Here is a 26,178-nt window from a genome sequence, read left to right on the forward strand (position 1 = left end):
CTCCAATATATTATATATGCACACACGACATAGTGGATAAAACTTTCATCATTAGGTGGGACGTGAAACTGCTTCACTTGCCTGCACTCGTGACTGAATAAATAAAATAAAGATAAGAAGAAGAAAAAAAGGACAGACTAAAACATTTTAAACGACTTTGAATATCGGGTCGGACTGTTGCCGAACTTAGACGAGAAACCCAGGAGTTGAAATTCGAAATATCTTGTTTTGCAAAAGAGCTCGACAGGAAAGTCAGCCATGCGTGTTAGGAATATACCCTAAAGGGTAGGATATTTGTTAAGATGCTGCAAGAAAAGAGAAAATTAACTCCGCTGAAAATGGCAACAGAGTCACTCATGCAAAGAAACAAAGAATAAAAATAATAATAAAAAAAATAAATAAATGAAATAACTAACAATAATTCGCGGATAAATCGAGCACCTTGTAAACAAGCTGTTACCGACAGTTTTGTTCGGAGTTCAAGGCTCATTGGTGAAATAAGCGAGGAAAAAAATAAAAGCGAGATTTTTCGTAACCGATTTTTCGCATGCTGATTAGAGAGTATATTGAGTTTTAGGGGAGTTGAGCAGCATTGGGTGTTGTTCAATGTAATATACAAAAGAACAATCTGCCATCTTTGGTCAAAATATCAATTTTAAAAAAAATGGAATAGTTCCAAAACTAAATCGAGTCGTTACGATTTAGACAGTTTCGATCGATATAGTTTAAAGGTAGCCGTTTTGTATTTTTAAAATATACAATCTTGAGGCAGTTCTTCAGACACTTCTAAATCCATTTTATTTTTAATTTTTAAATCCTCTGAAATGTTTTAACGAAAGAAGTTTTTCGAATTTCAAAATAAATTTCAATTCTGAAAATAAAAATATTTAACTTAAAAAAACTAGTAAATAAAATATTTATCAGTGACTTCATAAATATTTATGCGTGACTTTGAACGTTAGCAAAAATTAACTTTTTACGTTTGTACCATTACCATATAACATTTATGCCCCAACATATGTACCATTTTATTAGGGAATGTGAATCATAGCAAGAAGAACCATGTAAAGGAATTTTTACAGTACAATAAATCGAATAGAAAGAGACATTTCATGCAGAATATTAAAAAGAGAAGAAAAAAAAAGAGAAAAAAAACGACTTTTTGTAAAAATGCATTTCTTAGACTGGTAACCTAGAAGAGAGAAAAGGAATTTTAAGAAACAAATCGGGATTTAAGAAACTTCATTTATATTAAAAACGTAAAAAACGAGAAAAGGAAAGAAAAAAAACTGAAAAATATAGAATATTATTGACTTGGATCTCAAAGATGTCCATCCCTATCCTGTTTTTATACGTAGTTAATTAAATTTGCAATGCTGTTAAAAAAAATTTTCTAGATAAGGATGTTGTAAAGCTTAGAAAAATATGTTTCAAATGTATAGAAACATCACCCCAATATGGGTAGAATTTTGTGAAACGATTTATTGAAAATATAGGACAGTTTAGAATTCGTGTAATATTTAGAAACTAGTGTTTAGCATAAAATTTAGCTTTTTTTTTTTTATCTAAGAAATAACTTTTTGAACAGGTACCATTTTATTATTGAAAATGTATGAAACGGTGTTTGAAATAAACTCTACTTATAGTTTGTCTGTCTAAAAAACTCCCCTAGCCATTAGAATAATGGCGGTGACTATGGTAACGAGGTTTTAACTATTTCAAGGGTGTTGGGCCATTATTTAGGACAGGCTTTGACTCGGGCCAGCGAAAGAAAGAAGCTCCCCTTTTTGATATGCTTGATTTCTTGTTTCCATAGCAACAGGCGACCTTAGACTTCGTGGCGAGAGGAGTTCCTTCTGTAGACAAACTATACTCTCAGCAAAATGCATCGTCTAGAACAATATATATTACGGAGTAATTCACGTAACGAAGTTTGTTTCGAGCTAAAGATATCCAATCCTCTTGAGTATGTACCATTTTATTGGGCACCATAATTGTACCATTTTTATAATATTTCGCGAAACTGTGTCTAGATCAACAAGCGTATTTTCTATGAAGTATTTTATCAAACGGAGTATAGATGAAAGCCTAGATATCCTTAATCCAAGAGCCATTATTCTTACATGGAACATTTTACGAAACAAAGTATGAGCAATAATCTAGGAATCATTATTATATGAACCATTATTGTGACATGGAGCATTTTATAAAACGGAATAAAGAGAAAAATCTAGAAATTCTTGTTCCCGGAACCATTATTTTGACATGGAACTTTTTATAAAACGGAATAGAGAGGAAAATCTAGAAATTCTTGTTCTAGGAACCATAATTCTGACATGAAAGATTTTATAAAACAGAGTTTAGAGGAGAACTAGGAACCACTGTTCTAAAGAACATTTTATTAAACTGAAATTAAAAATAAAATAAAAATTTTATTACTTTTATTGTTAGAAGTTTATTTTAACACGCATTTAAGCTCTTAGTCGAGTCTTACGATGCTATTTCTGCTATTGTAGACATAAAGAAATAAACAAACAAATAGGTGATGGATAGTCGCAGTGGTTCGTCTTTTTATCAATGACATATTTAGGATCATTTCAGACAGTGGGTCTCTCTGCTCCTTCCCAATGTACAGGTCTGGGTGCTTCGTTATCGTCTGCTCGACCCACGCTTGTTCTTAAAAATAAAAAAAAAATTCAATTTTTTTTATCACTTGTTATCGCAAAAGTTCAATACATATGAACGAAATGAAAAAAATAAAAGATAAAAGAAAAACTAACATTGATTTTTTTTAACAGTTAAAGATGTCTAATAATGATGATGATAATCTTCATTTTTCTCGGAAATGGGGAATGGGACTTTGATAAGAATCTGTTATCACGACGGTAACCATAGCAAAAAAAAGTGGGGGGGGGATCCTTATTAGGTGGGTAGAAGAAAAAAGACTACCGATAACGTCGTTTATGTATTTTGTGTGACACGTCACATTATTGTGACATTGCTGAGTTCATCAGGTGGAAGAAAATTCCTCTAATTAGTGAAGTGTTCGTAATAATGGTGACGTCTTGTTAGATTAAAAGAAAAACGAAGAGTGCGGTGGATATCTGCCGCACTTTATTAATGTCAAGTCTGACTTTTATTTTCAGTGTTTAGGTATTTCAGCTGACATTGATGAAGGAATTGATAAGATAAGTGCATCGTCCATAAAAGTTATCATTACATTTTCCCTTTTTCCCTCCAATCAACACAATTCTTTTTAATTCAAAGATAGATTTTGAAAAAAAGTAATGGGAATTACATAATTGTACTTAAAATTAAATTAAACATTTTAAACTATATGTTTGAGGAAACATTGAGAATTTGGTAGTTAACGTAATTCAATTGTGATAAGCCGACATTCATGAAGAAATTGACCAGACACATGCCATAACTTATAAATTAATACTTTAACCTCGTACTGTGATTAAAAATTATCATTACATTTTACCTCCAATCAACACAATTATTTTTTAAACTCAAAGTGCAATTGATTTTGAAAAAACTAATGAGAATTGCATAGTTGCATTTGAAATTAAATTAAATAACTTTAAACATTATGTTTGATGAAACATTAAGAATTTGGTAGTTAACGTAATTCAATTTTGATGAACCGGCATTGATGAAGAAATTGACCAGACACATGCCATAACTTATAAATTAATACTTTAACCTCGTACTGTGATTAAAAATTATCATTACATTTTACCTCCAATCAACACAATTATTTTTTAAATTCAAATTGTAATTGATTTTGAAAAAACTAATGGGAGTTGCATAATAGCATTTGAAATTAAATTAAACACTCTAAACACTATGTTTGATGAAACATTAAGAGTTTGGTAGTTAACGTAATTCAGTTTTGATAAGCCGATACTGATTTTTTATTATTTTATAACCGTCGTTGAACAGCCGACCCATTTTTGGGTTTACGACTACTAATTTTCAACTCCGTAGCCTTGTAATTTTGAACCTGATCCAGAACACAAAGGAACTCCTGGATGAGTACCCCCAGAGGAATTTATTTATTATGGGAATGCAATAAAACAAATAATTCGTCAAGCATTGATGAATGAATATATAAGGTAAGCACAGCTACAAAAACATCATAATTAATTTTCCATCCTGTCACCTAAATTTTTTATTTATTTATCAAATATTTATACGACTTAACTTTGTAGTAAAAAATAATCAAATCACTTTCAGTTTGAAACTTTAATTTTAGATAAATAATAAGAAATAGATTATTGCACTTTACTTTTAAATTTAAAGTACTTAAATTTTTTTTTTAACTCAAGGAACATTTTAAGACTTTTTATCAAGTTTTGCAACACTTTGTGAAGGTTAAATTCAATATCTTTTCGGATACTTTATATATTTATTACTTCAGAATNATCCATTATTAAAATAATATTTCATTTGATTCTGATGATTCCTTCATGGTGTTGCATTTTCTACAAACAGCAGTTTACTTTAAACACTATGTTTGATGAAACATTAAGAATTTGGTAAACGTAATTCAATTTTGATAAACCGACATTGATGAAGAAATTGACCAGACTCATGTCATAACTTATAAATTAATACTTTAACCTCTCACTGTGATTAAAAATTATCATTGCATTTTACCTCCAATCAACACAATTGTTTTTAAATTCAAAGATTGACTTTAAAAAAAAAGTAATGGGAATTACATAATTGTACTTAAAATTAAATTAACCACTTTATACTACATGTTTGAGAAAACATTCAGAATTTGGTAGTTAGCGTAATTCAATTTTAATAAATCGACATTGATGAAGAAATTGACCAAACACATGCCATAACTTATAAATTAATACTTTAACCTCTTATTGTGATTAGAAACTATCATTATATTTTACCTCCAATCAACACAATTTTTTTTAAAATTTAAAATTGTAATTGATTTTGAAAAAACTAATGGGAATTGCATAATTGCATTCGAAATTAAATTAAACACTCTAAACACTATGTTTGATGAAACATTAAGAATTTGGTAGTTAACGTAATTCAGTTTTGATAAACCGATACTGATTTTTTATTATTTTATAACCGTCGTTGAACAGCCGACCCATTTTTGGGTTTACGACTACTAATTTTCAACTCCGCAGCCTTGTAATTTTGAACCCAATCCAGAACACAAGGGAACTCCTGGATGAGTACCCCCAGAGGAATTTATTTGTTATGGGAATGCAATAAAACAAATAATTCGTCAAGCATTGATGAATGAATATATAAGGTAAGCACAGCGACTAAAACATCATAATTAATTTTCCATCCTATCACCTAAATTTTTTATTTATTTATCAAATATTTATACGACTTAACTTTGTAGTAAAAAATAATCAAATCACTTTCAGTTTGAAACTTTAATTTTAGATAAATAATAAGAAATAGATTATTGCACTTTACTTATAAATTTAAGGTACTTAAATTTTTTTTTTAACTCAAGGAACATTTTAAGACTTTTTATCAAGTTTTGCAGCACTTCGTGAAGGCTAAATTTAATATCTTTTCGGATACTTTATATATTTATTACTTCAGAATGATACACATGTTAATTTAAATANTACTTATTTTTTTTTTTTAACTCAAGGAACATTTTAAGACTTTTTATCAAGTTTTGCAACACTTTGTGAAGGTTAAATTCAATATCTTTTCGGATACTTTATATATTTATTACTTCAGAATGATACACATGTTAATTTAAATATCGCGCTCTGTACTTTTCCCAGTCTATAGTTGATACTTTACTATTAACAACTATATAACTTAACTTGGTTCTGCGTAAATTTTAATTTGATAATAAATAATAAATACGCCTTAAAACAAAACAAAAAAATATTCGAAAAGGGTATATTCTTAAAAAAATTCTCATAAACAATTTCATAAAAAAAATTCACAGATTTAAATGAAAATAATTCCACGAAAGAATGAAAAATGAAGGGATTTCATGGAAAAATGAAAGAATTTCATGCAGTTAAAGAAAAAAGACATCTTTGTCATCGGTTCACTGTGCCGCCTAGACTGTAAGACATTTGAAAGATAATTTAAAATAAGTTTACAGTAAAATTAGTAGTAGATATAATATAATAAATATAAAGATAAAGTTGTAAGTTTTAACATCATTTCAAGTTCATAAAAGTAGCTTATATTTTTTCAAAATAAAAGTTTTCCTTACACAGTTCAACGAATCGCTACTTACTTACATACTTGTTAGTTATACAACAGTTTAAAAAAACAATAGTTAATCACTTTAATTATTTACTTCTGCCTTTTTAGAGACATTTAAAATAAAGAGATAATGACCTATTATCAACTTGATCTAAGAAACAAATTCAATAATGTAGAAAAAAGTAAGATTATTTAAAATTGTAAAAGAAATGTTTTTCTTTTTTCTTAATACAGTTGAACAACGGTCGATTGTCAACATCATTAACTCATGTAAACATTTTGAATAGGTAAATATTTTGAGTTTATCGTTCTAAAAAAAATTATTTGTTTCATGGTTAGTGAACAGCAAATTTAAAGTTTAAAAAAAAAGAAGAAAAAGCTCGTTTAAGTTGTGTCCATAAGACAGAGGTATTAAAAAAAAAAGCATAGGTCCTTTTTAAAAGTAAACAAAAAAAACGGATAATTACGACCCAGATGTAAATTCAAATGTATAAATACTTTTAAAACATCCTGCATTGGAATTTTAAATGCTTTAGTATTGTTTAAAGAAATAAATTACTTCAAATTGTAGAGAGAATTTTTCTTTAGTATGAAAACACAAATAATTATAAACTTTCAGGTTCGCGAAATTCAAATTCCTGCATTATCTTAAAATCACAAATACTTTTATTAGAATAATACTTCCATATTTCTAAAACAGGGGCTCAAATGAATTTTTTTGAGCATTGAAAACAATGGTTATAGGTAATGTTTCCTTGCATTGTTTGTAAAAAATTTGCAGGCTTTTTTTTTAACAATTATTTTATTCATTATTACTTAATACCATAATTTTTGCCATTTACAATTATTTCATTCGTTATTTAATTGAGTAATTCGAGTAAATAAATAGGTATGTTACATATTGTGCACTAAAATCTTTCCCTTTTTTCACGTTCGTTAAAATATTGATTTTATGTTTTCAAATATTATTTTAAACAATGCTTTCTAACATTATATGAAAGATATAGGTATTCAAAATGGTAAATTAAGAACTAACAAGCATAAGTTCTCAATAATTCCAAATTAATTACATAAACATTTTAACTAAAATAACAACTTTAGACAAAGACAACGATTCGTTGTACCTTTGCTTGCGCTTAGGAAATCCAAAAATTCTTTTAGAAATTGCATGAAAATGTTGATGATGACCTCAGTTAAATTTAAATAAGTTCACAATTATTATTATTATAAATTTACTACGCTGCAATAGTTTGTTTTAAGTTTGTTAAAGCAATGATTACCATCAGTGAGAAGTGATTATGTCCTGTACATTCGAATAAACAAATAAAATTTGCACTACCTTGTTTTTTTTTCTTATTAAAGCGGAAGTTGATTCAGAGGAGTTAATTCAACATGAATGATTATCAACATTGATATATTATTAACTCATTTAAATTCGAGTATGTACATAAAAATTAGAGATTTGAAATTGTTTTTTTTTTTTCTTGTGAAAGAAACTTGATCTACAGGAGTTAGTCTTACCTAAATGATTATCATCATTAATATATGATTAACTCACGCGAATTTGAATTCGTTCTTAAAAATTTGCAATTTTGTTTTTTATCTCATTACAGTGAAAGATGATCATCAGCAGTTAATGCTATTTAAATAACTATCACCACTGATACATGGTTAACTCACCTTGATTCAAATATGTACAGAAAAAATTTGTAATTTTTCTTTTTATTTTTTTTTATTTTTTTTTTCTTGTTCAAGCTTAACTTGATCAGAATTAGTTTGTCTTACCGAAATAATATCTTCATTCATATATTTGATTACCTCACTTTAATTCGAACGTGTATATGAAAATTTGAAATAATTTGTTTTTCTCTTGTTGGAACTTGACTTATATGAAATAATCCTACCTAAATAATTACACTCATTCATATATTTAATGACATCACGTTAATTCGAATAAGCATGTTAAAATTTAAAATAATTTGCCTTACTTTTGTTGAAGCTTGATCCACAGGAGTTTATCCTACCTGATTGATTATCATCATCGATACATGATTAATTCATGTAAATTCAAAAAAGTACATTAAGCTTTTAAAACTACCACAGTGAAATCTCAGTGCTTCTTAAAGCATTGGATTTATGTTTTCCGAAGAATGTATTTTCTAAAAGAAGCCTTGTTACTATCTCAACTAAAATCAACACAAATATACCTGATTGATTATCATCATTGATATATGACAATGCTGAATTTACAAGAATTAAAGCTTGTAAAATAACTACAGTGTAATCATAGTGCTTGTTAAAGCAATGAATTTATGTTTTCCGAAGAATATATTTTCTGAAAATAGCTTTGTTAGTCTCTCAACGAAAATCGACACAAATATACCTGATTGATTATCATCATTGATATATGATTATGCTGAATTTACAAGAATTAAACTTTTTAAAATAACTGCAGTGAAATCATAGTGCCTGTTAAAGCACTAGATTTATGTTTTCTGAAGAATGTACTTTCTAAAAGTAGCCTTGTTAGGATCTCAACGAGAATCAACACAAATAAACTTTATTGTCAACAACAAGCCTCGTGGCACCAATAAAGCAAAACCACCAAAAAGAAACACTTTCCTTATTTTCTTGGCGTTTGTAATCACCCAAAAGCAAAGCCAACTACTTCGCCCCAAACTCAAGCACCACGAAAGATTAAATCTAAGCAATATTTGAACAACACTCTTCAGGTAAAGGAGGCATAAATATGGAAGAGGGACATAGTCTGGCGCCGTTTCAAACTCCAACAGCAAACAAGTGATAAAAATTTTCTTGGCCCTTCCATCCTCCATTTGTTTTACAGTCAATCTGCAAAACAAAGACAGGGGGGGGGAGTAACCCCAAAAAAAGACCACCTAGGCGTTCGAGAACTCTTTGGACAATTGCTCCAACAAATGTCGGCAGTGGGTGTCCGAATTAGATGTGTTTACCCAAAAACTGCTTACCTGGCGAGATTTTTATCTTGACGATTCAGGGAAAGTCCATCTATTTTAAAAGCTCTCAAGACAAGACTTAATCTGCGCGAAAAAAAAAATTGTTGTCTTCCAATTTCATTGCTACTTATCTCTGGTAGTTTGTTTTCCAACTCGACATGATTTCAGTGAAGGAATTCGTCAGTACAAGTAAAACATGGTTTGAAAGAAAGTGCAAAGTTTCAGCCAAAAAGCAATCCTTCGATTTTTCTTAGAAGTAGCCTAAACTAAAAGGACAAAATTGTCAATTTTTTTTCTTGCATTTTTCTGGACTGATTGCGAAAAATATAAGCAATTTTGTGTGATACAGTTTAAAATTTTGTAAAAAGAAAGTCTAGAAATGTTTTCACCCTATTCAATTGTTTGATTCAATGTCTGCATACCTTATTTGGATATATTACATATCTGGATACATATACATTTCTATAACTAGAAGTCATGATTTAAGTGAAGACTAGAATATCTGAATGAATATATTAGTTGATACTTTACTATTAACAACTATATAACTTAACTTGGTTCTGCGTAAATTTTAATTTGATAATAAATAATAAATACGCCTTAAAACAAAACAAAAAAATATTCGAAAAGGGTATATTCTTAAAAAAATTCTCATAAACAATTTCATAAAAAAAATTCACAGATTTAAATGAAAATAATTCCACGAAAGAATGAAAAATGAAGGGATTTCATGGAAAAATGAAAGAATTTCATGCAGTTAAAGAAAAAAGACATCTTTGTCATCGGTTCACTGTGCCGCCTAGACTGTAAGACATTTGAAAGATAATTTAAAATAAGTTTACAGTAAAATTAGTAGTAGATATAATATAATAAATATAAAGATAAAGTTGTAAGTTTTAACATCATTTCAAGTTCATAAAAGTAGCTTATATTTTTTCAAAATAAAAGTTTTCCTTACACAGTTCAACGAATCGCTACTTACTTACATACTTGTTAGTTATACAACAGTTTAAAAAAACAATAGTTAATCACTTTAATTATTTACTTCTGCCTTTTTAGAGACATTTAAAATAAAGAGATAATGACCTATTATCAACTTGATCTAAGAAACAAATTCAATAATGTAGAAAAAAGTAAGATTATTTAAAATTGTAAAAGAAATGTTTTTCTTTTTTCTTAATACTGTTGAACAACGGTCGATTGTCAACATCATTAACTCATGTAAACATTTTGAATAGGTAAATATTTTGAGTTTATCGTTCTAAAAAAATTTATTTGTTTCATGGTTAGTGAACAGCAAATTTAAAGTTTAAAAAAAAAGAAGAAAAAGCTCGTTTAAGTTGTGTCCATAAGACAGAGGTATTAAAAAAAAAAGCATAGGTCCTTTTTAAAAGTAAACAAAAAAAACGGATAATTACGACCCAGATGTAAATTCANATATATATATATATATAGATTATAGCACAGCAAATAAATACAAAAAGGACAAAAAGTAAAAAGAGAAAATGAAGAAAATTAAGAAAATCATTAAGTTTAATTAACTGCGCATAAGCTGCAAGTATATAGAACTCATAAAATGAATTAAGAATATAGAGGGAAAAAAATTACAGAATAAAAGAAATTGGCCGGAAAAAAGGATATCTCTTCATTAGCTCACACGATTATATCCGTATAAACGAGTGCTTTCTAATATTGTATCAATATAGCAAAAGTAAAACATATCAATACAATAGTGTGAGGAGCACTTAAAGAAATTTTTCAAACAAAATAGAATAGAGTACATTAAGTAAAAAATATCACGTAAAAAACAGAAAATAAAATGTAAAGAAAAAAATAGAACAGAACATAAAACGAAATATATAAAGCCGAATCTATAAAGCTTTATATATTTCGCTTTATGGCTTGTTCAGTTTTTTCTATACATTTTATTTACTGTTTTTTAGGTGATATTTTTTACCTTATATAAATATATTACAAACCTACAATTTAAAATAGTGTAAACATATAGTAGCTAAAAGCAGTTAACTTTATTTAAGAGCAGTGAAATATTGCAGTTAATGATATTCAAACATATCTTTAAATTTAAATAAATATTATTAAATTAGCCTTAATAAGTACATAAAATAAGTAAGAGTACTTAAAAATTGAAAATTAATAATTAAAGAAAATTTTTTACATTAATTTCCCTTAAAATGAAAATCGTATCAATTACAACAATAACGCATTAATAAAGTAAAATTTCCAAAATTGCGTAATAAAAAAACTGTTTTATCATAAATAGTTCTGAATATTAATGAAAAAAGTAGCGATATTTATGTATCAAACTAGATTTATTTACCGCCATTTTGCAACTATGATATATTTCTGGAACATAACTTTATTTTAATGAAATATGCGTATTGAGTGGAAAATATTTTCTTGATACAGTAAGTGTTTCCTTTTTGTTTGACATTGTGTTACTTTTATGCAGAATTCCACAGATAACTGAATTTAAATGAATCCATACTGCAAGTTAATGTAAATTTAATGCTTCTACATATACGAAACGTGTGAATTGGTTAAACTATTCTCAATTTATTAATTGTTTATACTCTTAATCAAAAAAACTTTACTAACATTTATTAAAAACAAAAATAACATATTAAAAATAACTACAAATTATCATTCGCATTAAAAAAAATTAACATTCTTATTAAAAAAAATCGCTTGAAAAAAAAAATCATTTGCAGTAGAAACCTTATGAAAATAAAAATAATTCTTAACATTTTGCAGTTTGAATAACTTCAAAAATATATAAAAGCATTTAAAAAAAATGCAAAAAAAGGAGATGACCTCAAACTTAAGATTTGTTTGTAAGAACTTTAAATGAAGGAATGTTTTAAATCATTAAGTTCTTAACCAAATGTGATGTTAGAAAATTATCGTTTGCTCTCTCTTTTTTTTTAATGCAAGAGATTTTGTTCTGTTATGAATACCAATGAATTATTTAACAAACCATATTAACTGCCATTTAATAACAATACAAAGCAAAAATAAATTGGTTTCTACTTCCGCTTGATAATGAAACTGATGAATTTTCATCCCCCCCCNTTTCCCCCCCCCCCCCCCATTAATCCGCAGTTACTAACTGCTAGAGACGGAAGCAGGGATCGCGAAGAGATAGAAGTCACCAAAAACGATCAAGTTGCGCATGCGCGTGCTTGTTCACGCTTCAGCGGTCATTCAACGACAACAATGGCGTCACTCCTTGACCTTATTAACCCTGCTGGAGGGTGGGTTGACTTGGGGGTGGACGAAGCGGCCGATCATCAGCTACCAATTAGCCCAATTCGAAAATTTTATTATCCATTTGTTTGCGATCAGAAAGATGGAGCTTTTCGGTTATTCTTCAAGAATTCTATGGTTTCCAACATTTTTTTCAAAAATATATATTTTTTACTTTATGATGTTTATGTTTCACGAGTAACTTATATTTAAATTTTTTAATGTAAAGTGAAAGAGACTGCCCAAATATTACGTAAGCACGTTTTGGGAAATATTGATAAACTGCCTAGTTGTTTGAAAAAAGAAAAGAAAAAAAAACGAGTCGTATACCACTTTCCATACTTACTTAAGAGAGTCACAACGCTCTTTTGTACCCCCCGTTTAATTTTGATTTTTATTATAATAATGAAATTGAAATATTTGGATTGAATTCAAATAAAAGATGCATAGAACAAAAATGACTTTTTCATTCATTAAGCCAAATTTTTAAGTTGAATATTTTTAAGGAATCTTACCTTTCTGCCGTCAAAATACTTGAACTCTGAAATTACCTGAAATTTCTTTTATCTTACTTTTCGGTTCCTTTTTCAATACTATTTTTACTTTAGATTTTTCTGTTAATATTCTTTTAAAAAAAAAAAATTATTGAAATTAAGTGGATTATCGCATCTTACGTAATCCTTAGGTGCTTACGTAATAGAATGGTCTCGATGCACAACGCTAGATCCTATGAGTTAGGAAGGCCCGGCCCCTTTTGAAGGCCCAAAAACCCACGATTAACCCAAAGTTTTTTTTTTTTTTTTTTTTGCAAGCGGATGAATGATAAAATTGTGATTTAATTCATTTCAGTTGTTATAAACTCTATTAAAACTTCGAAGGAAAAAAAAAGCTCAAAAGTAAAATATAAATAAATAAATAAACAGAAATATCTAGGGAATTGAAAATATTATGACATAAAATTATCAGCCTCAAGACTATTAAAATATATTTTCGAAAGAGCAACAAAGTATCATATTTTGTATAGAGGAAAATATCTATTAAAAAGTAATTGTAACAAGGGACGTTAAATTCTTATCAATTATATATTATTAGGAGTGATATTTATTTATTTGTTCGCCAATTTTTCCCCAAAAGATATTTTGAAACCAAGAGGAAAGGAACGGAGGAAAAAAAAATGACGAGAAAATTTTCACAAAAATGCGATTGGATCTCCATCTGTTGCATTTCGAGGATAATTAAGTTTTGAGAAACCAATAACGTGAAAAATCGGTATTCACAGAGAGTTATTATACAGTGAAGATGGGCGTTACTGGCGTTTCCCCACGGAAAATCGCTTTTGCACAGAATCAGCTTTTATGGACATAAACCGTTTTTTTATCGCGGCCAGCGATGAAAAAACGGTATATTAACGGTATACAAACGGTTACCGGCTTCATTTATAAGTAAATGGGGAACACAGCAAAATTATAATTTCATAATTTGAGCTCTACCGAAATATGATTGTCTTCCGAATTCGAGCTCTTCGATTTAAGTCTCACTCAGCTCTTAAATTGACTTCCCTGGAGCATTTATGATAATTCACGGGGCGTTCCAGTGATAAAATGATAAAATTAGAACATTAGTGTTATAATAGTTACTATAACACTAATGGTTATAATTGTTCGAGCAATACTAAGGCACTACCAGATGATTTCTAATAGTTGACATGTATGTCCTCGTAATAAAGTGACTCAACTAGAACACTAGTGATAATAGTCATAAATGTTCAAGCAAGAATAGGAAATCAGTAGAAAATTTATGATGATTAACATGCAAGTTCTAGTAATAAAATGACACAATTAGAACATTAGTGATAATAATCATAAATGTTCAAGCAATACTAAGGCATTTTTAGAAGATTTATGATAGTTGGCATGTAGATTTTGATAATAAAATGACACAACAAGAATTCAAATGATAATTGTCATAAATGCTGTATCAATAGTTTGATTCGATAAATTTGTTTGTCATTATCACAAAACATAATACAGTTACACAAAATTTGAAGGAAAAAATACTTTTAAAGAAGTTAAAAAACATTTTTCTGAATAGTTTTTTCGGATTTAGTTATTTTTATACCCAATTTTTAAGACTTGTGTTAAACATTAGAGTAATTGCAGTTTAAAATTTGGTTACGATTTAAAATTTTTCTATCTAAAAAGCAGTAATATTTTTTAAAATCAAAAATTTGATGTATGCATATTAAATTTACAGTACTCACAAAATGATTAAAAATTAAGTACTTAACGAAATTTTCAGTACACTTAAAATTATTTAAAACTTCATACTTAACGCAATTTTGTATAAACAACTGTTTGACTTATTGTATGAGATTTCATTGCACCTAAAATTATTGAAAACTTCTTACTTAATTTATTTTTCACAAACTATGATTTATTGCATACGATTTCAGTGCGCATAAAAGTATTCAAAACTTCATACTTCAATGTAATTTTCATAGACTTTGATTTAGTATGAACCTTAAATTATTTAAATCTGCGTACGTGACGAAATTTTCAAAAGTTTCATTTACCGTTCATAATTTATTTACCGTTTAGTTGTAAAACACGCGTATTCATGGTTGAATTCGCATCATATATAGCCTGCATTATAAATGAATTGAAACGATTGAATCTAATTAAACAAGATAAATCCTTTTTTTTTCTTGGGAAAAAAAATGAGTAGTATAAATTATTATGTTTCTCTAAATTAAACGTGTTTCAGAATTTTAAATTTTAGCACTAACGATAATTTTGTTGTTATCTGAGTATAATTCTGCTGCCAATTGTGGAATTCCGAACGGATGTAATATTCTGAATTACAAATTAAGTTATTTCTGTTGAACTCAAACTTTAAATAGCTTTTCGCTTTGCTAATCAGATGAATAACAAAAAATCGCCATTTTCTTGTTATAACATGTAAATTTTTGCCCGGATTCCGTAATCTATATTGTCTATACAACAATCCAATATCGACGGAGCTATTGAATTCGCGATATTTTTTCTTCTTCTTATTTATCATTTCCAGAGCGGTCATAGCGTACGGATTGAGAATACATTTTTACCACCTAACAATAGAATTCTCATAGATGAGAAAAAGGGGGAAAGAATATTAAACGATCGAAACCAGGCATTATTTCCGCAAAAAAACTCGCGGAAGACCGAAATCGCGCAGCCGCGTTTCCTCAATTAGAAATGGGGACCGACACCGTTAAGATGGTCGATGAAGATTTTCAAGACCAAACAACCATGTAAGGAAGGCGACAACAGCACTTGAATATAAATCGCTCAACCATTGTTTCGAATAAGTTCAATTAACCAATTCAATGTCTTTACAATGACAACTATTGGATGTAATTTTTTCGTCTAGGTCGAGTTAGCAAGCCTGGTCAAAGTTGAGAGGCGAAATTAGCATTGAAAGAAGTAACCTTTCGAAAAAAAAAATATATATATATACCTTTAGTAGTTTGGCAACATCAAACTGCTCATGACACTAATCGGTAAAAATACGATGTAATTGATATTGGATTTTAATTGAAGTCATCCATCTTAATTAGAGAGGGCCGTCACTTTGTCGCGTTGCGCACATTCAACGCGTTGCAGATTAATATCTATTAGTGTTATTATCATTTGTAGCTACCGATTGTGCTGTCATTATGGAGCGGAAGACAAAATTGCAATGAATATTATCGATTGACTTATTATTTAGAGGAGCTATTGTCTTTTAAATGTTTATATAAGAAGCTACGCTATTAGAAATTTTGCTGCGCTTTGAACCATAATATAATTTAAATCGCAACGACATAGTTGAACCTACACTTCCCAAATATAAGAAACTATATTGTTGAAAATTTTGAAGCGTGTTGAAGTATAAAAAATTTCAATTCCCAACAACTTTAATTTAGAACTATGTTGAGCCTACCCTACACTAATATAAGAAAATACATTGTTAAAAAACTTGAATCACGTTGAACCATAATATAATTCAAGTCCAACAACCTTAATTTAGAACTATCTTGGGCCAACACTACTCTACACTAATGTAAGAAACTACAATGTTCGAAATTTTGAAGCGTGATAAACCACAATATAATTCAACTTCGCTGCAACCTTCATTTGGAGCTAAATTGAACCACAGTTATCGTACTTCCTAAACTTAATTTCACAATACTTTGGTTCAACTCAAACAAAAGCGTAGCACAAATGGACACTTTTTTTAAATTTGCACCCTATTTTGATTTTAGGTATCCTTTTCACGGTTGAATGTCCATCCGATTTTTCTGAGTGTCATGGATCTTTTTGGTCGATTTATTTGAAAACTAAGTTATATTTATGTGATGATGTTTCTTATTTTCAGACAATTAATAACATATTCAACATTTCCTCAAAAGTTTTTGTTTGTTAAACATTGTTTGAATAAAAGATAAGCATTCATTTGAAATTATATTCATAGATGTTACAACTATTACAGTATTGCTTTATACTCAAACTTTAATTGCCACACTGTATCGGATTTAAATTGATACTATATAAATCACATGTTATAAGATTGTTATTTCTGTCATAGTTATTTTTTCAGGTTTGAAAATATTTTAAAAGCAGTTACCGAAAAGTATTTATTTAGCTAAAAATAATAACCGTGTAAAGAAAATATAAAGTAAGAATATAGATTAAGAGTTAACAGTACTGTTGTAAATCTGGAATCACTATCTGCAAGAAAGTTTAAAAAAAAAAATTTCAATGTTAGCTCCTATTAAAAAATTTAGTTAAGTTAGCTCAACTTAGTTACATTTATTTTTTTTCAGAAAACAAATAAATGAACTGTAGTTTTTTTCTTTTTCTCTTACGTATTATTAATTGTGGTAGTCACAAATGTATTAATCTCATTAATCTATTAATCTTATTAATCGAGATAGATAAACCACTTAATTTTCAATTGGATGTTCCAGGTGTCTTGAAATTTTTATGATTTTCTTTTTATCTTCCACTGAGCGATCTTTTTATATGAAAACGTAGATTTATCTATAACCAATTCGTTAACAACTTGACTTTTTATTTCTCTGAATTTTAATAATCTATGCTTTTAAGAGAACATTTAAGGGGTGAGCTGACTTTATTTACTTATTACTTTTTCAATACCTGTGTTGCCTTCACTTTAGACACATAAATTGATTAATTAACGCTTTCTAAGTTATTAATATCATATGGTATTTCTCTTTTTTCTTACCTCAAATATTTTATGCAGCAATTTTTTAAAAGAATCTAAAAATACCCACCTTTTGCATTCGAGTGCTCATTCTCGTTAATTTTTATCATTAATCGATCATATGTATGACAATTTTACACTTTGAAAAGTGTAAAATTTTTTCGTGAAAAAAGTGTAAAATGAAAAAAGTGTTTTGAAAAGTGTAAAATTTTTGAAAAGTGTTTTTAAAAGTGCAAAATAACTTTCGTTGGACAAAATTTTCTCAGACTAAGCGTAAAAAATCACAGACTAAGTGTTAAGAAACACCTAACATGAAACGTTCAGAAATATATTGCACAAAAATAAATTTAAAAAAAAACTTATATTCAACTAGTAATCATACAATTGTATATATTGATATCAAGCTATTATAAATTCTATGTCAAAATATTACACAATTTCTTATCGTATACATTAATATTACTTTTGAATTTTGAAATCTGAATATATAAATATATATTTATCGTTTTTTTAATCTAATAAAGTTTGTATTTAGTCTATTAAATCAAATTGTGGTTCTGATAAAAAATATGCAGTTCTCTCTGACATTTTAATATAAAAATTAAATTTCTGATCAATCTGTACCGTAATTTATATTAATGCATTTTTTAAACATAATATGAACAATTAGGCAAAAAAAAATTATCAACCTCCAAACACGTTCCCATAAATGTCTTATTAAAGTCACATACTCTGCTTTTTTTTTATTTTAGCATATTTTCTAGAGAGGAATAGTTAGTTGGGTTTGATTATCAGTTGGTAGCAGGCAAACGTTGTTGCCAAAGTTGTCACTGCACTAAAAAAATTTTTTAAACTATTTAAATATTCGAGACAAAGTATGGTGAGAAAATAAAAATGAGTTTTACACGCCCCATTGTAAATGGACGAAACGTGGGGGTAAAAGCGTAATGATTTTAAACGTAATAATTTATTGCATAATATTTTGTTAAGTAGTAAAATTGAATTTTGAATAAATTGTAGGTAATGAGAGGTCATACTATTAGTAGTACAGAAATATTCGGTAATAAACGAAAAATTAGAGAAAAAAGGGAGTAAACGTAACATTATGAAATGAAAGGAAGTTGCCAGATAGTAAAACATTAACACCAAAATTTTAAATTCATAAAACTTTGGCATATCCACTCAAAACCAGTTCCAAGATTCATCCTTCACTTAGATAAATGGATAGTTAATTAAAAAAATTAATAGATTATTTAATAGATAATCCAAAAAAATGGATAGATAATTCAAAAAATGGATAGATAATTTTTAAAAATGGATAGATAATTCAAAAAATTATAGATAATTAAAAAAAATTGATAGATAATTCCCTTTATATAATACAAAAAAGTGGTAATAAATTCAATTCATTCTTTATATTTGTTTAGAATAGAGATAGCTATCTTTTCCTGATTAATGTGCCAGTTAAATTACGGTTTATTATTTTAACTTGTTGCTGACATATGCTAGTTTGTGTTGCCATTTTCTATTTTTCTTTTTAAAAAATATTTAAATCTTTCTATTTTGATTTCAAATCAAATCAAAACAATTATTTTTGCATATTAATTATTCTCTTGTTTCAAATGCAAATCGAATAAATATCATTTTAAAAGTATTTCAAATTAATATTAAGCTAATGTAAAATATCCTATATCCCTTCGTGCTAAACATTAAAATGAAATTGAGATGAATACGTTTTTTAATATTCTGAATATTTATAGCACGAAAAATCAGATATTTCAATACAATTCAAAATTTATTATTAATTGCTCTTATTTTTTTGATTAAGAAATGATGATTTTCTTAAAAAGCTTCACTAATTTAGATTTTCACTTTTCAAAATATACTTCTTAAATATTGTAAATGTATGCTACAATATTACATTTAAAAACTTTATACATTATTCCAATAATTCATGAACTTTATTCATTAATCCCAATTATTCAAAAGCTTCATAAATTTATCTCAATTATTAAAAAATTTCATGCACTATTCCCAATTGTTCCAAAAGGTTCGTACATTAATCCCAATTAATCGAAAACTTCATACATTTATCTCAATTATTCAAAATATTCATATGCTAATCTCGATTATTCAAAACCTTCGTACATTATTCCCAATTATTCAAAAATTTAATACTCTATCCTAATTACTCAAAAGCTTCATACATGAATTCTAATTAGTGCGACACTTGTTTATGAACCATGCCATATTTGAATCATAACTTGTTTTTAATAACTTTGTCTTCGAATTTCAATTGTCAATTGAATGTGACTCACTAAAACTTTTACGATGAGAATAATTTTCTTGTGAATTACTAAATGAATACTGGCTATATGAACCTTTACTACGTGATTTAATAGATTCAAATTAACTGTCCACCAGCACTTTATAATTGTTTTTTTTTATTAGAATTTTGTTCTAATAAAAACACTTATCGAAAAAGTAAAATTTTATGTCTTAATATTTTGTCTCCGAATTCAATTTGTCGATGTCTATGTGAATCACTAAAACTTTTACTATGAGATTAATCTACCTGTGAATTACTACATGAATTACTGACAATATGTTTATGCTATTTAGAGCTACATGAACAATTACTGCATGATTAATGGCTACATTAATTATTTCTCGGATCAATGGACATGACCCACTCACCATGATAACCGATAATTCCTAAATGGCTACATGAATTATTATTATTATTACATACTACTACCTTTTGTTTCGTGACTAAAGGCTAAATGAACTATTTTTACTGTGCAATCAATATGTCAATAAATATGTTAAGGAAAACTTAAACTAGTATCATATTGTACAAAATTGATGGATATTTAAACTATTACTACGTAATCAATACTTCAATAAATAATCTAAGGGATATTGTAAAATACTATCATGCAATAAAAAATGTGTAGCTACTTTAACTATGTATTAAGTATTTCAATAAATATGCTAGGAAAACTAGAACTAGTATCATACTATAAATTCACGGCTTCTTGAACTATTACTATGTAATCAATATTTCAATAAATATGCTAAGGGAAACTGGAACTTGTCTCATACAATACAAAATTGATGGCTATTTAAGCTATTACTATGTAATCAATATTTCATAAATATGGTAAGGAAAATGAGACTAGTATATTATTATTAATATATGCAATATAGTCTCATTTTTCTTACCATACAGTATACTATGCAAAGTTGATGGCTATTTAAACTATTACTATGTAATCAATATTTAATAAATATGGTAAGGAAAATTAAACAAGTATCACACTATGCAAAGTTGATGGCTATTTAAACTATTAATATGTAATCAATATTTCATTAATATGGTAAGGAAATTGAAACTAGTATCATACTATACAAAATTGATGGCTAATTAAACTATTACTACGTAATCAAAATTTCATCAATATGGTAAAGAAAGTGAAACAAGTATCATAGTATACAAAGTTGATGGCCATTTTCACTATAACTATATAATCAATATTTCAATAAATATGCCAATACAAAATTTATGGCTCCTTGAACTATAACTATTTAATGAATATTTCTGTAAATATGGTAAAAAGAAACTGAAATTAGTACATTAGTACCATGCTATACAGAATTTATAACTATTTTACCTATTACTTTGCAATGAATATTTTAATAAATATGCTAAGGAAAACAGGAACTAGTATCATACTAAACAAAATTGATGGCTATATTAAATAGGCAAAGCAAAGTAAATGCAATAAATATGCCAAAGAAAACTGGAACTAGTATTTTACTTCGCAAAATAGATGGCTACTTACTACGTAGTCAAAAGCAATTACTATGTAACCAATCATAACTATTACTATGTAATCAAAAACTGTAAAAGCTATGACTGTATAATAAATGATCTTTGGAAATACAACTGCATAGTAAATGGCTACTCAAACTAAAGGCTGCAGGAATTAAGATTACCATAATAGCAAATATTTCAATAAATATGTCAATTAATTCCGAAACTAACATCATGCTAAATAAAATAAGTAGCTACTCGAATTATTACCATATAATCAATAAAATAAAGTAAAATTCTATAGTAATTGCAGCACGAATTATTACTACATGATCAATTACTACACGAATATTTACAGGGGGATTAAAAGCTACTTGAAAACTGATCACCCCAAAAACCAATTTTTTTAGTTAATACACGAGAAAAAATGGGAACTAGTAAGCTTCAAGTATTCGAAAACCTGTTAAATGATGTTAGGAGATAAAAATTAAAATGTGCAGTAAAGTAGATTTTCATATATGTAGCCCCAGAAAATATAAGCTCGAAAAAAAAGATGGATAGAAAAAAAAATGGAATATATAATGAAGAAAGGAACTATTTTTCTTTCGAGATTAATTTTACAAAGAAACATTAAATTCAAATATATTTCAAATGCTTACCTGGGTGGTTGCAGTTGATCCGTTATAACCAAATTGGGGACATGACATTTTCAAGACAGATGGACAGTCATACGTATGGATGTCCGGTCGTCCGGTTCTCCAGGAAATCCATTAGAAGTCCATACAATGTGTCTCTCTTTTTTTAAAAATTTATTTATTTTTACCACACTAGGTTTCTGAAGTCAATTCGTTTCATTAAGCCATGCAATTACGAACGCAATATTGATTCATCAATATGAATATTTTTTCTGGGTCTGCAATAAGGATAACAATCGAATATCACAATCAGAAAATATTGTTTTCGTTTTTAGAATTTTTTCCACTTTTTTTTGCGTCGAAATAAACGAATCGGAAGCTATTTGAATTCCAAACTATAAGACCCGATTTGTGAGTAGTAAAAAAAGATCAGCACAAATGTCGATTATAAAAATCAGCAGCGTCAGAAACAATAATTTTTCATTTATTTTTTCTTCTTCCAACGTGGTCGGCGAAAAACTCGATAGACGGGAATAGATTGTGTGCGATCCGTAAATTCACTCCATTCGACTGCCGGCTGATCGAGTCGCTCACAGTCGGCGGTAGTCATAGACCACGCCCTCAACTCTATGATTGCCTCTTCTGAATCGACGAACGGCAACCTTCCATCTCTCAAACTTTCCTTTTATTGGTTAGATTAGCCGGTGAGTGACAGATATTAGAGCCAATGGGGAAGTCTCTCTTACGGATGCTTACAGAAGTTCTGGTGTGTGCCTCGTCAATTGCAAGAACAAATGAGTATAAATGTTTAGGGCAGAGTTTGTGGTGGTGTCGAAACAGTGCACCCTGATGATACGGGATGGTTTAATCCTTGTTCCTTTTCGCCCCCCCCCCTCATTGGACATGAGGGTAAGTCAGCTACTATGTTGGGGGGGAGGGGGAACTAATAGGGAAGTGCAATCACCTTTAATACCATTTATAAAAGGGTGTTTTCTAGGAGAATATTGCTCAGTTTTTCTGATAGGGTTCACACTATTGTAAAAATGTCCAGATGATCCGATACTATAGTTCAATTCGAGCAAAAACGAGGTTCCATTTAACATCTTCTTAAGTTTGCAGTAAATTTGCATGGTTGGCGTTCTAAGTTTAGTTTGTTTTTTTTTTTGAATATGTTTATATGTGCTGTTGTGAATATGTTTAATTGATTGGAGCTATATAGGACCAATTATGATAAGGTTTTTAAAATTGTGGTTGAACCGAGCTATATAAGAACTAATATGATAACGATTTTAAATTTGTTGTGATTGAGTAAAACTAAATGAAAACAAATTTGTATATATATATATATATATATATATATCTANATATATATAAATTTTTTAATTGAGGGAACAAAAAGATATGGTTTTTTTAAAATTCGATTTAATTGAACGGAGCTGTAGGAGAACAAATATGATGTGTGTGTTTTTTTTTTGTAGCTCGCTTTAATTGAACGGAGCTATAAGGGAACAAATATGATAAGGTTTCTTTTTTATTCGTTTTAATTGAACCGATAATTAAGAGAACAAATATGATATGTTTTTTTTAGTTCACTTTAATTGAACGGGGCTATAAGGGAACAAATATGATATGTTTTTTTTAGTTCGTTTTAACTGAACGGAGCTATAAGGTAACAAATATGATAAGGTTTTTTTTTTAATTCGTTTTAATTGAACCGAGAATTAAGAGAACAAATATGATAAGTTTTTTTTATTTTTTAACTCGCTTCAATTGAACTGAAGGGAACAAATATGATATGTTTTTTTTAGTTCACTTTAATTGAACGGTGCTATAAGGGGACAAATATGATAAGTGTTTTTTTTTTTTTTAAATTCGACTTAATTGAACGGAGAATTAAGAAAACAAATATGATAAGTTTTTTTTAACTCGTTTTAATTGAACGGAGCTATAAGGGAACAAATATGCTAGGGTATTTTGAATAATTCGCTTTTATAGATCAAAGGTATATGTTGGTTGAAATTTCGGTTGGGTCGAGAGATTTATAATAACAAATGTGATAAGAATTTTAAATGAGTTGTGATTGAACAAAATGAGTAAGATTTTTAGATTGGTTGTGATTGAACGGAAGTATATAGAAATAATTATGGGGCTCATTTTAAAATTCATTTTGATTGAACGGAGCTATAAAGGAACAGATTTGAATCTGGTAAGATTTCTTAATCGGTTAGGATTGAACGGAGATACATAGGAACAAATTCGATAAGATTTTTAAATTTACAAAAATAAAGATTTCGATTTTACTTTAAATTTAGTAATTAAGTTGCTTAGTTTTAAGACTTAGATATGTTTCATTTAATTTATAAAAGCATTTTGGTAGATAGGAATAATACGAAACAATTTTTTTCTTTTAATATTTTTTCTGCCATTATTTTTAAATCTTTTCTCGGTTGTTGACTCCCTGAATGAGGATTTTAAATTTGTTTAGATTAAGGGAACTAATTTGATAAAGGATAATTTTATCTAGACATTTCCAAGGTCGTTTAAACTCAATGAATACCATAAGGACTAAAAATTACTTCAGTCAAATATAGAAAGAATTTTATTTTATTTATTTATTTATTTTGAGTATACTGCAGCAAATATAAGGATTTTTATTCATTTGATTTCATTTCACATGGTCCATTTTATTAAAAATCATAATTGCTTCTGTGAATGTAGAAAAAATTTTTCAACATTCGGTTGAACTTATGAGCGAATAAAGGAATTTAAATTTATTTTGAAGGAAATATTTTTTTAGTTCAACCAAAAAATTTTTAAGTTTTTTCCTATATTTAGTCTTATATATTGAAGAAAAGATAGTAAAAGTTTTAAAATTGTTTCATTGAACTAATTTATTAGTTTCATAGAGTTTCATTCATGGCAAATATAGTGACATTCATAGTTTCATTGAAAGCATATACATATAACGGCATTCATAGAGTTTCATTGGTGGCATATATATAAAGACATTAATTGAGTTTCATTGATGACGTATAAATTATATAGTAGCATTCATAGTTTCATTAGTGGCAAATAAATAGCAATCACAGAGTTTCATTTGTAGCACATATAAATCAGCATTTATAGAGTTTCATTAGTGGCATAATTATAGTGGTATTCATAAAGCTTTTAGTTTCATTTGTAGCATACATAAATTAGCATTTATAGGATTTCATTAGTGGCATTATTATAGTGGTATTCATAGAGTTTCATTGGTGGCATATAAATAGCATTCATAACGTTTCATTCGTAGTGCACGTAAATTAGCATTTAGAGAGTTTCATCAGTGGCATAATTATAGTGGTATTCATAGAGTTTATAGTTTCATCAGTGGCATATATAGTGGTATTCATAGAGTTTCATTGGTGGCATATAAATAGCATTCATAGAGTTTCATTCGCAACACGCGTAAATTAGAATTTATAGAGTTTCATTATTGGCATAATTATAGTGGCATTCACAGAGTTTACAGTTTCATTAGTGGCACATATAGTGACATTCATAATTTCATTGGAAGCACATATATAGTGGCATTCATAGAGTTTTATTGGTGGCATAATTATAGTGGCATTCATAGAGTTTATAGTTTCATTGGTGGCATATATAGTAACATTCATAGTTTCAGTGGACGCACATATAAAGTGGTATTCATAGAGTTTCATTGGTGGCATACAAATAGCATTCATTACGTTTCATTCGTAGCACACATAAAATAGCATCTATAGAGTTTCATTATCGGCATAATTATAGTGGTATTCATAGAGTTTGTAGTTTCATTAGTGGCATATATAGTGGTATTCATAAAGTTTTATTGGTGTCAAACACAGTGGCATTCATGATAATTCATTTGTGGGAAATGGATGGCCTGATGAGCTGCGTTATTGCGTTTTTATGGTGCTCGATGAGCTTAGTTTGTTATTGCGTTTGAGAAGCGTCGCTAAAAGGGATATAATTATAATTATTTTTTTTAATT

The 26,178-nt window shown here is 28.2% G+C and overlaps 1 protein-coding gene across 3 annotated transcripts in view; it reads right to left on the reverse strand.

Moving 5' to 3' along the window:
- Nucleotides 1-26,178, reverse strand: part of LOC107437851 (iroquois-class homeodomain protein IRX-6) — a 173,974-nt gene that overhangs the window by 89,839 nt on the left and 57,957 nt on the right. Inside the window, exon 1 of one of the 3 annotated variants that reach the window (XM_021146649.3) lies at nucleotides 22,191-22,807. The exons of the other annotated variants lie outside the window; for them this stretch is intronic. Coding sequence (XP_021002308.1) covers nucleotides 22,191-22,238 — 48 coding nt within the window. The 5' untranslated portion in view covers nucleotides 22,239-22,807. Of the gene's footprint in view, nucleotides 1-22,190; nucleotides 22,808-26,178 lie in introns of those variants that run through there. 3 annotated transcript variants of the gene reach the window in all.

This window comes from Parasteatoda tepidariorum, chromosome 7, assembly GCF_043381705.1.
Source record: "Parasteatoda tepidariorum isolate YZ-2023 chromosome 7, CAS_Ptep_4.0, whole genome shotgun sequence".
NCBI classification, from domain to species: Eukaryota; Metazoa; Arthropoda; class Arachnida; order Araneae; family Theridiidae; genus Parasteatoda; species Parasteatoda tepidariorum.